Here is a 15,942-nt window from a genome sequence, read left to right on the forward strand (position 1 = left end):
GCAAATCGTGATAAGAAATAAGGACAATATAGACTTAATTTTTAAAAAATGAAAACAAAAAACAAAATAATTATTAAATGAAACGTTAATCATTTTACTATTCTTCAAAACCAAAACCAGAAAGCAGTTTGCTATATTTTCAAGTCAAATTTTATAAATGGCTATTCCTCTGGTTAGTTCAAATAGAAACGTCTTAAAAAAGAATAGTGAACTCAGTTTACAATTCAAAGGGCAATTAGGTGTCTTTTCTATGTGTAAAATAATTTCTCAGCATTATTATTCTGTCATTTTTATAAACTTTATGAAACAAATGAAAGATTTAAACTTTTCTTTAAAAATTAATAACAAGAAAAACTACCTTTCTTCACGTTTGTAATTTTAAATATTTTTGAAATAAAACGTCAAAAATATTAGAATATACGTAATAGTGTTGCAATGCTACGATTTGACGGAAAGAAGAAAAACGTGTGCGCCTCACACCAACAGGGTTTTGACGGAAAAATAGCCAAATTTGACCGGACATGTTCATGCGTTCATATGTTCGAAGTTTTACTTCCGATCAGGTTGCGGAGATTACCAGTAAGTCCCGCTCTTAACGTCATCTGCTTCAATTTTGTTTTCGATTTGTGAAATTGCTGTATTATCTCGTCTATTTGGTGGACTTGATGCACTTGAGTTAGGGTTATAAATATTTGGTTTCTCGTTCCATCACCCTGATTGTATGAAGAGCTTATTGTGATCTGTACTTTTCTAGTTACGTTAGGGTGTAGTTTGTGCTTTTCCTGTCGTCTTGAGCTACTATGTTGCTTGTTCTTGCAATCTCAAGCTTGATTCTTGAAGTTGGATCAGGATTTTGATTGCTCTTTATGCGTTCACATGTTTGCAGTCCTACTTGGTTACTGTCTGATCTTACAATCGCAAGCTTGCCGTGTCAAGTTTTTGCTTATGTCTATGTTTATCCTTTTCCTTTTGCTGTTGTTTATTAAATTTTTGGATGACTGTTGTATTGCTTTATGTTCATGGTCCATTTCAAAAATACCTTGTCCACCCCAAGACGAGTTCTAAGAGATAATTTGAGTTTTAAAATTATTGTTTCTGCTTAGGGGCTTGAACCAAAGGCCATAATGGGATCTTGGAACAACTCAAGCCCTTACCACGCAGGAATCCCTTGAGGTTGATTTTAATTCTTTTCAAATGAAGAATAGGAGAATTAAATGCTAAATATATTATTTATTTATTTTTGTTTTGACACAGTTTAATACGAGAATTTCCCCAAGGGCGATGCCTTAATGTCATGGGCACCCATAATGATTTAAACTCACAGGTGATTTTAAATAAAATCTTTAGAGTGAACGAAATATAGAGGGGTATCTCAGCGATGTTTGATCTCTTGTTAGATTTCTTAGATTTCATATTTTTCTATGGGCTTCAATTTTTTTGAGAATCTTTTGTAATTATTCAGTAGGAACTGTCTTGTATTGTTGCCATTCTTTCCCTGGATCCCCTTCGTTTGTAGGCATGGTTTTTTTGTATGCCGTTGCATTCTTTCATTTTTTTCTCGATGAAATTTGCTGTTTTCATTTAAAATGAAAAGGGAATGATCTTTAATCATAAATGTGATTACTTGAGATTCGCCCTCTAAAGTAGGTTAGATGCTTGAAGAACTTTCATTTGTTCTAATATCAATAACTTTGTGGCTTTGTCTTTTGTTTTGTGTTTTTGAGTCAAAGGACGAGTGAGGGTGGGGTATTTGAACTTTTGGCTTTTTGATTGAAGGCAATGCTTTAACTAGTTCTAGCTGAGCTATGCTCAAGTTGCCATTGGGGCTTTGTCTTGGTTTTTTACATTTAAGTTTCAAACTTCCTATTCTTTCAATCTTCATCAAATCATTTTTAATGTATAAACTAAACACCATGACGCTATGAGATTTAGATTTTGGTATTATAGCTGAAATCTAGTATATAAGTCAAGCACATTATGCTGCAATGTTTTGGTCTAGTCCCTACACCTAGTAAATCTCAATAGCATCAATATTTCTCAAGAGGGTCAATGATATATGTGTGCTGACATTCATCTTAGAATGTGACTAAATCTTCAGAATTACTGTAAGATAGTGTTGCTTATGGTGCTTTCTTTTTCGTTTTGGTACTTTGGTAGAACAACCAGGCGTTTTAGAGGTTGTCTAAAGCAGTAATAACAAGCTACATTCTGGAGAATGAGGAGCAGCAAGGCTTCACTAGAATATCAAATTCTCCCTCTGGAGATCGGTTTGTAGCCTAAATAATGTGCGTTTTGTGTATATTGGCATTATACTGTATAGTCATGTCACACACACACATATGTATATCTATTTATCATTATATGTCTGATTGTGCCTGTTAGCAATTTACGATTAAGCGAATGTTTTGCCTTTGTACTTCGTTTAATGTTTTCTATACCATTGAACTTGTCTTTTTGGTTAATTTTAGGCTAAAATATAGAAAATATTCATGAATTTTGTATTTTGTTTCAAAATTACTCATAAATTTTTAAAAGTTTCATTATTATCCTTTATTAAGGGTTGCCCTAGGCAAGGTCTAAAGCCCATTGGACGGAACCAAGTCCTAGAAAACAGAATGTTACATAGGAGTCTGCACCATATAAAAGGAAAAGTCAACCCCTTGGTTCTAAGTCGACCAATCGAGCTCGTGAAATTTTATCAAAGGGAAATAATCGAGCCAAGCTCACCACTGACACTCTGTAACCTCGAGGGTCACACCTACTTTGACACTTATCAACGTTACACGTTAAGTTGTTTCAATCTACAAGTTATAGTTTTGGTATATTGCTTCATAGATATAGGTTCTCAAAGGGACGAGTTCAAGGTGGGCTACGTTATTCTTGTGGAGGGAGGAGCATAATGAGCGAGATCTGATTAGGATTACTTCATACGGGATTGATAGGTGTAATTTTTTTTTTTTTTAATTATTATTAGAGGGGATGGGTTGTTGATTGTACAATAGAAAATGTGTTCATACGGCGGTTGATAGTTTTTATACTTTTGAAATTGTTCATATGGGGTTGACCATATTCTTTTAACTTAGAAATACTTTATGAGGTTGTAATATTGATAATATTAAAGAAGGGGCGTTTTTATAAAGAGATATTGATGGAAATTTGATTGATATATAAGATTGAAAATGTGTGTATTGTTTATTTGATTGGTGAATATATGTCATATATATACCAAATGTGGTTATTGGATCAAAATGCTAGAGCAATTATAGATAAAAAGTCTACATTGTAGTTTTTTTCTTAAAAAAAAATCACAATCACATTTATTGACATTTTTTCATTGTCAAGTTAAAAATTTCTTGACCTTTTTTCCTTATCAAGAATGCTCATATTCTAACATTTCAAAAATGTCAAGTGCTAGTGTTTCTCAATGTTTTTTAAATGTCAAGTGTCACTTTTCTTGATGCTTTTAAAATGTCAAGAAAATCGACATTCTTGACACTGGCTTCCTTGATGTTTTTTAAAATATAAAAAAAAGTGATTCTTGACATTTAAAAACCGTAAAAAAAACACTGTTTTTGTAGTAGTAATTACAAAGCCAAAATCGCTTCTGATAATTTATAACGGAAAATAGTGAAGGTTGAATCAATTAAAAAACTTGTCCCTAAATTTAGCAACTAAACACACATAAAATTCTCCCCCTTGTGGTTCTAAAAAAAAATTTACACAATCCCAAACCACTACATAAGAACAACATAATCACCCAACTTTTCATCAACTTGATCATCCAAATTCACTATTTGATTTCCCTCTTATCAATCCATTTTGTAATATTCTCAAAAAGTGAATAAAAGATAATGCCAAATAGTTTTGAAGATGAACTACCATGCTAGAGAAGCTAAAGGGCTAGGCTGGAGAGCAAGTTTGCAATTAGAGAACGAACAATTTAATGAAAAAAGCAAGCAAAGCAACTCAATCGGCAAAAGAGATAATCCAAGAGATATGCCAACAGATGATAACGAATGCTCAAATAGCAGTAGAGGCTATCAAAGATGCTACCGGATTAAACAAATGAATTACCATTTCATTTCAATAATAATATAATGCACAAGTTTTTCCCTTCTTTATGATTTTTTTTGTTAATGAGTTGTTTCTTTAATTTCCCCTTTTGCCATAAGAGAGAGCAGGGGAGATTCTTGATTCGTCTCTCTTTGTGGTGTTTTGATCTAGCTCTATATTTGATGTTATGGTTCTTTCTCATTATTTTTATTATATATTCCTAAGATTATCATACACTTATCTTGGCTATATATTTTATGTTAGATGTTAAACCTTTAATGTTTTATGGGTTAATTACTTTTTACAATTATCAAGATAAGATATGTATTATCAACTTCAAGATCAAAGGTTAGGTTTTCCATTCATATTGTAAAAAAAAAAAAAAATAAATAAAATAAAATAAAATTATATCACTAATATCTTATCAACAAATCATCAAATATATGATTAGGTAAACATGCATATGTGCAATCCAGTTTAAAAAAAGAAAAAAGAAAGAATTCAATTTTATCGTAAAATTGTGAAGTTTTACCAATTTTTACTATAAACTTTCAATTTTTCATTGAATTAGAGTTGCTCTTAAGATAAGTTTTCTGAGATGTGATAACTTTATCATCATCTAACGCTCATTTTAAGTTTTTAAAGATTATAAGTTTTTTAGATGGAAATTACCTAGATTTCATTTTACAATATAATAAAAATGGTTATAAATCTAATTTTTATCTCAAAATCAAATTCATAAAATCGTTAAAATATGAAAGAAAGTATCGATATGATAACTCCTTCAGCTATATAAGAGCTCTATGGTAAGTTAAAGGACATATAATGGAAAATTCTTGCAATACATACAAGTAAATCAAGTAATGGTTAAATGTCAATTTAAAGCAGCAAAATGAAAAGAATAGGTCATGCTTTAATTAAGTAGAACAAAATATGTATAACATATACATTTTTTTAGAGCGAATATAAGATAAAACTTCTATCATTATCAAGAAAAATACATGGGAATGGAGGAAGCTTGTACACCTATTATTTTGCCAAAACTTGGAAGAACAATCACGTAGTACACTCGGTTTCAAAAAAGAAAAAAAAAAGTTTAACTATTGGGAGTGATTTTGAAAAAATTGAAACAACATTTTTCAAGTTCAAAATTACATCGGAAGGTTTTTTTTAATAATTCAAAATCAATTTTGATGGGATGAAAATCTCGTTAGTAAACTGATTTGACTGAATAAAGACATATTTCATAATATATTTAAATATGTAAAATTGATTTTAACCATTTCAAAATTAAATCACTCTAAAACATACACTAGCACTACTACAAATATATCTTTTAGTAGCGTTTATGTATAGCTTTTCATAAAAGAGCTATTAAAAAATCGGAAAAAAAAAAAGAAGCAGAAAGTGAAAACTAGAGCCTGCGTGTTACATTTGGCTTTTTTCTTTTAATAGCATTTATCAACTTAGGTTGCGCTTTTTTCTTCTTCGTTCAAGCAAGGAGCAACTCTACTGTTTTGCTCATATTTGATACGTCTTCAGGTTAGAGAGTCCGAACCTCATTAATCTCAATGATGCGAATGTTTGCATTGTTCGTATGAAAACGTCTTTTGTAATCACTCCAATTTCTCCTTTCCTTGTTATATTTATTTACATATTGTTGCTTACTGATACTTCTTCGTAAGGACTATACCAAGTGAATCATATCTTATATTTTCCTTTTTATTCAAGTTTTAAATGTTAGTTGGATAATAGTATTATTTATTTGAGTTGATTTTGCATTGTTTTAACAAAAAGAAAAACAAAAACAAAAAGTAATTGATAAAATGTGTTGGGTAAAATGCTTTTGCCTCCAATAATTGAGCCTCCAAATTCATAAGGCAAACGATTAAAATCTCATTTGGTATCCATTTTGTTTTTGAAAATTAAACCTACATCATCCATATTTCATACCATAATTTACATATTTCTTAAGTAAATGGTTGAATTTTTAGCTAAATTTCAAAAACAAAAACAACCTTATGAAAGCTACTTTTTTAGTTCAAAAAATTGACTTGGCTTTTTAAACCATCAGTAAAAAGTAGATAACAAAAGGAGAAATTTGGAGGTGGAAGTAATGTTCATAGACTTAATTTTCAAAAATAAAAACAAAAAACAAAATGGTTACAATACAAGGCCTAAATAAGGATAAGTAGACTTATGTACTGGAATTTTGTGTCTTTTAATTTCTCTGTTTTTAATTTAAATGAGAAATTAAGATATTTGAATGCTTTTATACAACAACAATTTTAAGTGCAGAAAGTGAGCCAATATTATGATAGGATCCGAACAATATAACAACAACCAGGATCTCCTTCAAAACAATCAACCAAATAATTGTTCTCCAAAACACCACAAATAAATCATCAAATAATCACCAAGCAATCGACCAACAATGGACAACAATAAACCACAAAATTCTGGAAGACTAAAAATAAAGAGCACACACGAATTATACGTGTGGAAAATCCTTTCGATGTGAGTCCATCCTTGTCAATTTCTCTTATGATAAAACGAAGGAAAAAAGAATCCAAATGCATTTAGTAAACACACAATGTCATTGTGTTGATGTTCATAATTCACCAATTTCTTTCTAATGCGTAGGATAAATGCATGGGCTAGACTTTTCTACTGTCTAATGGCAGAATTTTTTTACTTACGAGTTATTTATTTTGTATTTAATTGCAAACTTTCTTTTTACCAACAGTTGGATGCTTGAATCGAAAAGATTATATTGTGAGTATTGTTTTCATACTAATTATATTGTGAGTATTGTTTTCATACTATTAGATTGAACAACATAGAACGTTGGAGTGTGCCTTGCAATATTTTACTTATGATATATATGTTAATTCACAAATTTATGTTTCTGTGTAAAATTTTGCTCTTCATTCTGAATTTTGGACTTCAAGTTTCTGCTAATGGAGATGGTCATTTGTAGATCTTAAAAAGGTCTGGGTACGTTATGAGTAAATGTATTAGTGTTATTTATATTTCAACTCTGTTTTTGAGTCTTCATGTTTATTTTTTTTAGCTTACTTGAATGTTGAGAGAATGGAAACTAAATGTCACACCCCGCCCCAAACCACCCTTCGCGCCTGGGAAAGGGCGTGACTGACAGCAGTTATCAACCCTTTGATTGATACTTACTGCCTAATAACTCTTGCAGAAATAACTCTGATACCAATGAATAAATTCAACAACCAATTGATTAAGTAGGCCCATCTTATATTACAACAATGTAACGTTTATACAACTCAAAGACTTAACAACAAAGTTTACAACAACAATTGTAAAACCCTCCGAAAGTGTAACTGTGGCGTGTGGCAGATCTTGACCTTAGCAGCACCCTGAAACTCCTACTTTCCACTACCTAGGGGAGGGGGATAAAACATAAAACATGGAAAACATGAGCTATAAAGCCCAGTGAGTGGTGCCTTTAGATAAACAAATAACTTTGTCAATAGAAATATATTTTTGGGAAAGCAATGCATAGTCAACAAGAACATTACCACAAGTTCATTATTATTTTCCAGCCTAACCGCTGGACAATCCCCAGCTCGACCGCTGGTTAAAACAACTAACCCCAGCTTGATCGCTGGTTATCACATAATATAAACATCCCCAATATTTTCAACGTATACTAAGACAACAACAATTCCTGTGGAAACTTTTCCTGTACCCTATTATCCCGCTAATGTGCACATCGACTATTTTTCCGCTAGCTAAGCTTAAGTAACTTGACTATATTTCCCGCCGGTCGTCACCGACTATAATTTCCCGCCGACCGATGCTGACTATATTTTCCCGTCAAGTACCTTTTCAAGCATGCTAACTATATATCTCGGGTACAATTCCAGTTTCCAACACATACATACAAGCAATATCTTAACCAGCATAGTAATCAGATAAACACATATCCCTGAACATGCCAATTTAACATTATCCCCTATATATATTTACCTATATATAGAATTCATATCAACAATACAACACACAATAACCACTCACCTTGGTTGGTTAGGAACTTTCCTTTCTGAAGTTTCTTAGGTTTCCTTGGTTTCCCTTTTGAATCCTAAATTCCAGATTCAAATATCAGCTTAGATTACTCATAGTTCCAACCTTATTTTAAGATACTTCCTTCTTCAAACATGTTCTAAAATGTCTCAGAAATCTTACCATAAAATCTTAGCTCATAACTTCTCGTGGTTTGTTCGGATTCATCAAAAAATTAAGACTAGTCCAACTTACCCGAAAGCTCGACCCTTTTGTCTTTTCCTAATTCTCCAACCCGATTCCTTGGAGCTTCTTCTCTGAAAGCACTACCATGAAAAATAGACTCTTTTAGCTTTCATATGGCTTTAGAATCACATCAAACGCACAAGTATTCTGGGAGAACTCCTCGTTCCAAGTTGATGCTACTTTCTAGACTTCACTGTCCAATGCGTCCTCTTTGAACTTCTATGTCCAACGCATGGATTTTGCTCTAACGTAAGGTTTCCTCAACTTTCCTACTCTTCTTAAATGTATTTTGAGTTGTGATCTGAAGAATGAAGTCTTTGGTCCTATTTATAGGCGTCCAAGATTGCTCCATGGCCGACACCTTCTACTTGGCCGCATGACCAAGTGTCTCTTCCTTATACCATCAACGCAATCTTTGCATCAGCACAACCCAATGTGTCTTATTCTCTTTTCACCAACACATGACCCTTAACTTTGTATGTCTTCTTATGCTGCCACCTCTTTTACTTAAGGCTTAAGAATTCTTCCTAACAAGCCACATGTCCGGATGACATCCACCATGAGTTCATCCTTCATATGCGTCCACAAACTCTTGGATGTTCAACGCATCACTTCCATTTTCCTTCCTTTAGCCACATGCCGTCACCAACAACCCTTCCAACGCATCAACACAACTTCTTCCAATGCATTGGTCCATTCCAATGTATCAACACAACTTCTTCCAACACTTTGGTCCCTTCCAACGCATCAACACAACTTTCCATACTTAGCCAAATTTTCAAATTTTCCCTCCTTCCACCGCATCTCACACAACATTCTATACTTAGTCAAATTTTCAAATTTCCCTCCTTCCAATGCATCCCATACAACATTCTATACTTAGCCCAATTTCCAAATTTTCCCTTTGCCCAAGTACTCTTTCCAAGATCTTGTGGCCAATGCATAGCAATGCCTAGTCCAACACTTAGTCAATTTTCAGGGATTTAAGCTTAACTCAAAGCTACTCACATAGCAATGCCTAGTCCAACACTTAGTCAATTTTCAAGGTTGTGTATTAAGCTTAACTCAAAGCTACTCATATAGCAATACCTAGTCCAACACTTATTCAATTTTCAGGGATTTAAGCTTAACTCAAAGCTACTCAAGGAAAATCTATTCAACACTTAGAAATTTTCTTTTTCTTCAACATAGGATTTAACTTTCTCCTAGTTAATCCCTTAATCACCTGCTTAAATAGGAAAAATAGAAATTCGGGTTTCACACTAAAATCTTGACTTTATGTCATTTTTATGATGTTTTGATTGTAGAACTCAGGGCCCCTTATATCCTTCTCCAAATCTCAGAAGATCCACACTCCTATTGATTGAGAGATTTTTCTCCTATGGTTCCTACGTTTTCTTACCTATCGAGCTTGAGCACAAGTCTTTCAAAAATCTAAAAAATCATGTGTTAAATGAAGCAGGAAACATTCCATGAATTAGTTCGATTTTGAAAGCGAAATCTGATGAGAAAAAATGTTTTGATTGTAGAATAGGTGTATTTGGTTAAAAATATCTTCAAGGATTCTATATATTGTTGAGGGTGGAAAAGTTTAGTAGAGTTATCTTCGTGACTATATTCATGATTTGTTAAATAAATATTATGCATTTGAAATTGATTGGAATTTACTGTATGGTTTTTGTTTATGGATATTAGTAGGTTCTTTGTTTTTTTCATCTTTATTTTTTTCTATCATCGAAAGACACACATCCAACATGCAATTGAAACTATAAAGTTTTAATTTGTATGTATATCTATTTATTATTTTTATTCTTTATTTCAATAATTTTACTTAACATTTTATTACTTAATGACTTTTTGTAGGTGCTAAAGAATTACTAATGCATGCAACGTCTAGACAACAAACACAACTAACTTGGAGTTAATTGGATTTTTTATATCAATGTTTTGTAAGTTATAAAGTTTATGTTTTGTTCATCTCCAAATGTATGATATTAATATATTTTCTTTTTGACAATATGAATCTTGTATGAATGTTTTTTTAGATATACACATTTTGAGTATGTGAATTATAAATATTTTTTCACTTTTAATGTATAGGAAGGTATCAAACACAATACTAGCAACGTGAACATAATTGAGAAGCTATAAAAAATTCCTTAAACAACTATAACAGTTTATAAAAGCTATGGAAAGAATTTTTTTGAACAGTTGAAGGCTTATGATATCTTTCATTAAACAAATAGATATAACCGCAAATAAATGTTATAATAAATTAACAATAACCTCAAATTTTGGCTATAAAAGCATTTCTGCAGCTTTTTCAAAATGCTATATTACATATTACAAATATCAAATGTGGTTTGCAAAATGCTATCAAAAGTCAAGTATTTCATAGCATGTTACTAAATCCTATTAAAAGAATAGATTTTTTTTATAGCATTTTAAAAACGCTATCAAAAGTCTCACACTTTTAATAGTATGGGTTGTCACGACTTTGCATAAAACGCTATAAAATACCTATTATAGCGTTTTTTTGAAGCAAAATTCTCATAGAGTGGACATCTGGATTGCTACATTTATTTTTCAGTAATATAAGATGCCCTAACATCTAGAGATTTCTAGGCATCCTAATTAAGATTGCCCTTATAGAGGGTATCTTGAAAGTTTTGGATGCTCTCCTGAAACATGGATCGAGTTTTCTGGATTCTTATGTTAAGGGCATCTCCATTTTGCTTTTTTTTTTTTTTTTTTTTTTTTTATCCTTTTGTTTTGCATAGATATATCTTCTTTATTTATTTATTTATTTATAATTCTCTTGGGTTATATTGTAATTGTTATTGTTTTTCTAGGAAGATATTCCAATTTAAATTTGAACCAATATTTGTCTTATGAAAACTTAGGTTGATATATATTATTTTGTTGAGAATAATAACAAATAAATAATAAAATATATTAATGTAAAAAGAAATTAAAATTAATAAAACACAAATATGTTAATAATTTAAAATTATATTAAACTAATAATAAATTAATGAATAATTGTAAAGGAAATTATTAAAATATTATGTAAATTTATGACATTCTCAAATACAAATCTTATAAATCAAATACATTTGTCTATATATTTCTAGTTATTTTAAAAAGTATTCTTACAAAACAAATATGACTAGTTAAGAATGTCTTACATTTATAATTATGGGCATACAAAAATTCTGGTTATCTACTTTAAAAAAAAAAAAAATCCTAAGAGTAATTGATATGAGTCAAAAGACATCAAAATATTATTTATATTTGTTGAAATAATTTTGATGTAATTCCTTGAAAATAATAATTTTTTTTAAAAAAATAATTTTTCAATTTTATCATTTTTAAGATGGCTTTCCATTTATGGATGGTATACAGTATTGGCATGAGAAATGCCCTAAAATAAGGAACCAACTTTTGTGGTGAATTTTGTAACATTGCTCAATGATTAAACCTGGTCAATTGGCCCCAATATAGAACATGATTCCAAACATCATATGACAAGTTAACAAATCACAAACTACCACGTGTCATTACACGTGTCAAGTAATGATTCAATCATAACTACTATTTAAATTAGAACAAGTTTGAGTTTCAAAATCAACAAATTCCGAAAACTATAATCACCTATTCATCAGAAGTTATAAGCTCTTTGTGTGTTTTTGAAATTCTTCACCAAACAATATGGATAACTCACAAAAGATGAGCTACCATGCAGGAGAAGCCAAGGGTCAAGCTCAGGTTTACATCTATGAATTTAGTAACATTAGTATAATTTAATAATTTCATTCAATAATTTTATGTTTTGTGTTATTTCTCGATTATTGTCACTTAGTTGTACCGCATCTTTATTGTCACTTCAAATTACTTTTATGGCTATACTATTGGGAGATGTCTGATTTAACGTATTTTTTTAATTTGTGCCCTTATGTAGGAGAAATTGAGCAATATGATGGATAAGGCCGGTGATGCAGCTCAATCAGCTAAGGAATCAGTGCAAGAAGTAGGACAACAAATGAAGGCCAAAGTACAAGGAGCAGCTGATGCTGTCAAGGATGCAATTAATAAATAAAGCTACCCCTATTTGATAATTTTGGGGTTTTTTTTTTTCAATGGCTCTCTTCAATTTTGATTTTGCTTATATTTTAATTTTCCACCTCCCTAAAGAAAGCTAGTATTGCGTAAGAGCCTTGAAAAGAAAAGCTCTCATATGGCTCATGAGCTTTTTCTTCCTACAAGGATATGAATTATGGCTAGTTGGCATGGGGTAAAAATTTAACATCCTGTCTAATAATTATTTGGTTTTTTATTTTTTAAAATTAAGATTATATACACAACTTCTATTTCTAATTTTCTTCTTTTGTTATCTACTTTTTATCAGTGATTTAAAATACCTATTTAAAATTTGAAAATCAAATACAATAGCTCTTAAAGTTTTGTTTTGTGTTTTTGAAATTTGGTTAAGAATTCAATCTTTGTACTTAACAAAGATGGAAATCATTGTAAAAAATGTGGATGAAATAAGTTTAATTTTTAAAAACAAAAACAAAAAGCGAAATGATTACCAAACTGGTTTTACTTGTTCAATTTTCTATATATTGTTTCTGTTTTCTTTGACATTAATTTTGAAAATGGGACAAAATAATATAAGTGGTATGGATGTTTAGGAATTAAAAGGATAAAAACTTTAATATCTTAACTGGCAAAATAATTTAAAGGTAATTATAATTCAATAACAAAAGGATAAGATCATTTTAAATACACTTTTAGTTAGAGGGGAGAAATCCAAGGGGGTGCCAAAACACTTTTTAAAACAGTAAATATTCGACATTGGTTCAAATTCAACCATATAAAATTTTAAATAATTATCTTCTGATAAAGTATGGAGTAATAATTTTAAATAGTAAATTTGCTGGAATTTTTTTCAAGTATAGTAAAATGATAATGTCTGTCGATCTATTACTTAGTGACATATTATAGAGACTTGATCTTCAAATTCACGTATTGTAAAAATAAAATAAATAAATAAATAAATAACACTAATTCGATATTAATTTATCAAGATTTAACAAAAAAAAAAAAATAATAAATAAATAAATAAAATTTACCATACATTATCCTACTTCATATATTGTTGATTTTTACAACTTTACTCTCATTCTATAACATTCTTCTCTTATTTAACGTTTTTGCCCTACCTACTTATTTGCATCTTCTTCCTTTTTCTCTTCCAATTCCCCATTTCATTTTTTCCTTCTTTTAATTTTCCCTTTAATATATCATTTGAGCTTGGTTGGATAAGAATTTCATTTTTTGTTTTTTGATTTTATACTTGGTTTCTCAATTTTTTTTAATCACGTTTTTCACTTGTTAAAAGAAACCTTTAGATTTTTAGTCAAATAATCATAATTGTAACTACTTTTTTAAATAAATATTCTTTTTTATTTTCAAAACTCGATTTTTTATAATCGATGGAAAGAGAACAACATAAAAAAAAATAAATTTATAAATGGGAATAGTGTTTATAAACTTAATTAGTTTATTTTTTTTTTTTTTAAAAAAAACAAATGATTGTCAAACGAGATCTTTAGTTTTTTTTTTATTTAAAAATTCTGCTTATTTTCTCTCAAATTTGTTACATAGTTTTCATATATTCATTCTTAAGAAAGCATTTGAAACATTAACAAAATCCCAAAAATAATCTTTAAAGACCACTTTTCTTAATTTTCAAACTTGACATGAACTTTGAAAACACATGGTTACAAAAGTAGATTAAAAAATAACAAAATTCAGAGATGGAATTAGTATTTATAAAGCTTTCAAAAATAAAAAACAAAAAAATAAAGGCATTAAAAGGCTATAAACAAAACCTCAATTATCGTCTTTTTTTAATTGAAATAAGTTAAATTACAAGTTTAGTCATTGATAGATCAAAAAAAAAACAAAAAAAAAAAAAACAAAAACAAAAAAACAAAAATTTACATTCTGTTTTTACTGTGATAATATATTATTATTATTATTATTATTTTGATAAAATATGGGGTGGGGGATCAAACTTCTTACTTCGAAGTTATCATGCAAATTTAATGTCAGTTGAGCTATGCACATTTTAGCAAAACAATTAATGTAATTTAAAACATTAAAAATAAGTGTGATGCTAATAAGGATTGAATAGACACCCACTGGCAACAATAAGGCCTTTGGGGAATGTTCCACAAATCGATTGATTTTCGCCCAATTAGTCTCACAACTTTTCTGTATAAAATCATTGCTAAAGTGTTGGCTAAAAGACTTAAAATTACTCTCTCAATCACTATACCAGAATAATAGATGGCTTTTATGAAAGGAAGACAAATCACCAATCCCATCATAATGGAAAATGAAGCTGTGGATTTCTAGAAATACAAAAAAATCAGAGGCTTTGTGATCAAATTAAATATTGAAAAGACTTTCGAGAAAATCAATTGGTGCATTGTTGAATTTATGCTAGCCAAAAAAGCTATTTGACAAAGTGGAGTAAGTGGAAAAAAGCATGTATTAGTAGCGTTAGCTACTCCATTTTGATTAATGGTCGGTCCAATAGAGGAATCAGACAAGGTGACACATTATCACCTTTCCCTTTTCTTCTTGTTATGAATTATCTAAGTGACTCGTTGAAGATCTTGAACAAAAAGGCTTCATTAATGATTGTTGCCTCTCACACCTTTCTGCAGATGATATTCTTCTCTTTGTGGAGGACATCAACTCTTATCTCCAGAACTATTTCAAAGCTCTCAAAACCTTTGAAGCTGCTAATGGTCTCAATATCAACTTGTCAAAATCTGTGCTTTCTAGTATAAATGTTGAAAACACTCATGTTTTAGAAATTGCATATGAGTGGGGCATCACCACACAATTTCTCCCCTTGCATATTTGGAAGCTCCTTTGGGAGGGAAACCAAATTCTGTTTGTTTCTGGAATCCTATTATGGAAAAGGTATGAAAAAAAAATTGAGCAATTGGAAATACTCGTACATTTATAAAGGGGGAAGGCATACTCTTATTCAAGCTTCACTCACAAGTCTACCAACCTACATGTTATCCACCTTCAAAGCTCCTTGAGCTACTTGTAAATCCGTTGAAAAGCACGGGAGGAATTTGTTGCGGAAAGGCAATGCCGAGGAGCACCACCATCACCTGGTCCATTGGTCTATTGTGACAGCACCAAAAATCAAAAGAGTATTGTGATTGATGCCCTAAATCTCATGGGTCATATTGTTTGTAATTGTAATGTACAAATAATTTATTTATTTAATAAAATATGAGATATTTTATTGGACATTTAGTAGCATCAAAATAAATTAACATCCAAGGTTATTATCTGTAGCTTAAACATGTATGTAGAGATATATAAGTGGATCATATTTAAGTGATAACCTAAATGGTTTGTAATAGATGGATAAGGCTGGATACTTTATCCTGGTGACACTACAAATACGATCTAGTTTGTAGATGTTACAATTTTTATAAAGTGCTACAAATGATTTGATCTTGATCATTCATGTTGAGACATGTGAGCGGGGGCATTCTATACAAAGAAGTT

At 30.4% G+C, this 15,942-nt stretch overlaps 1 protein-coding gene and 1 long non-coding RNA gene across 2 annotated transcripts; both read left to right on the forward strand.

Annotated features, from left to right (window-relative positions):
- Positions 1 to 458: 458 nt before the first annotated feature.
- On the forward strand, positions 459 to 3,115 carry LOC120080413. The gene is made up of 4 exons (XR_005482506.1): positions 459 to 579; positions 1,104 to 1,173; positions 1,255 to 1,324; positions 2,158 to 3,115. It is a non-coding gene; the product is annotated as an uncharacterized LOC120080413 (long non-coding RNA).
- Positions 3,116 to 11,979: 8,864 nt separating this feature from the next.
- On the forward strand, positions 11,980 to 12,433 carry LOC120080515 (late embryogenesis abundant protein 7-like). The gene is made up of 2 exons (XM_039035196.1): positions 11,980 to 12,102; positions 12,296 to 12,433. Exons 1-2 carry the CDS (start codon positions 12,046 to 12,048, stop codon positions 12,431 to 12,433), a joined length of 195 nt encoding a protein of 64 aa, XP_038891124.1. The 5' UTR covers positions 11,980 to 12,045.
- The last annotated feature ends 3,509 nt before the right edge of the window (positions 12,434 to 15,942 follow it).

Source organism: Benincasa hispida, chromosome 6 (genome assembly GCF_009727055.1).
Source record: "Benincasa hispida cultivar B227 chromosome 6, ASM972705v1, whole genome shotgun sequence".
Classification (NCBI taxonomy): domain Eukaryota; kingdom Viridiplantae; phylum Streptophyta; class Magnoliopsida; order Cucurbitales; family Cucurbitaceae; genus Benincasa; species Benincasa hispida.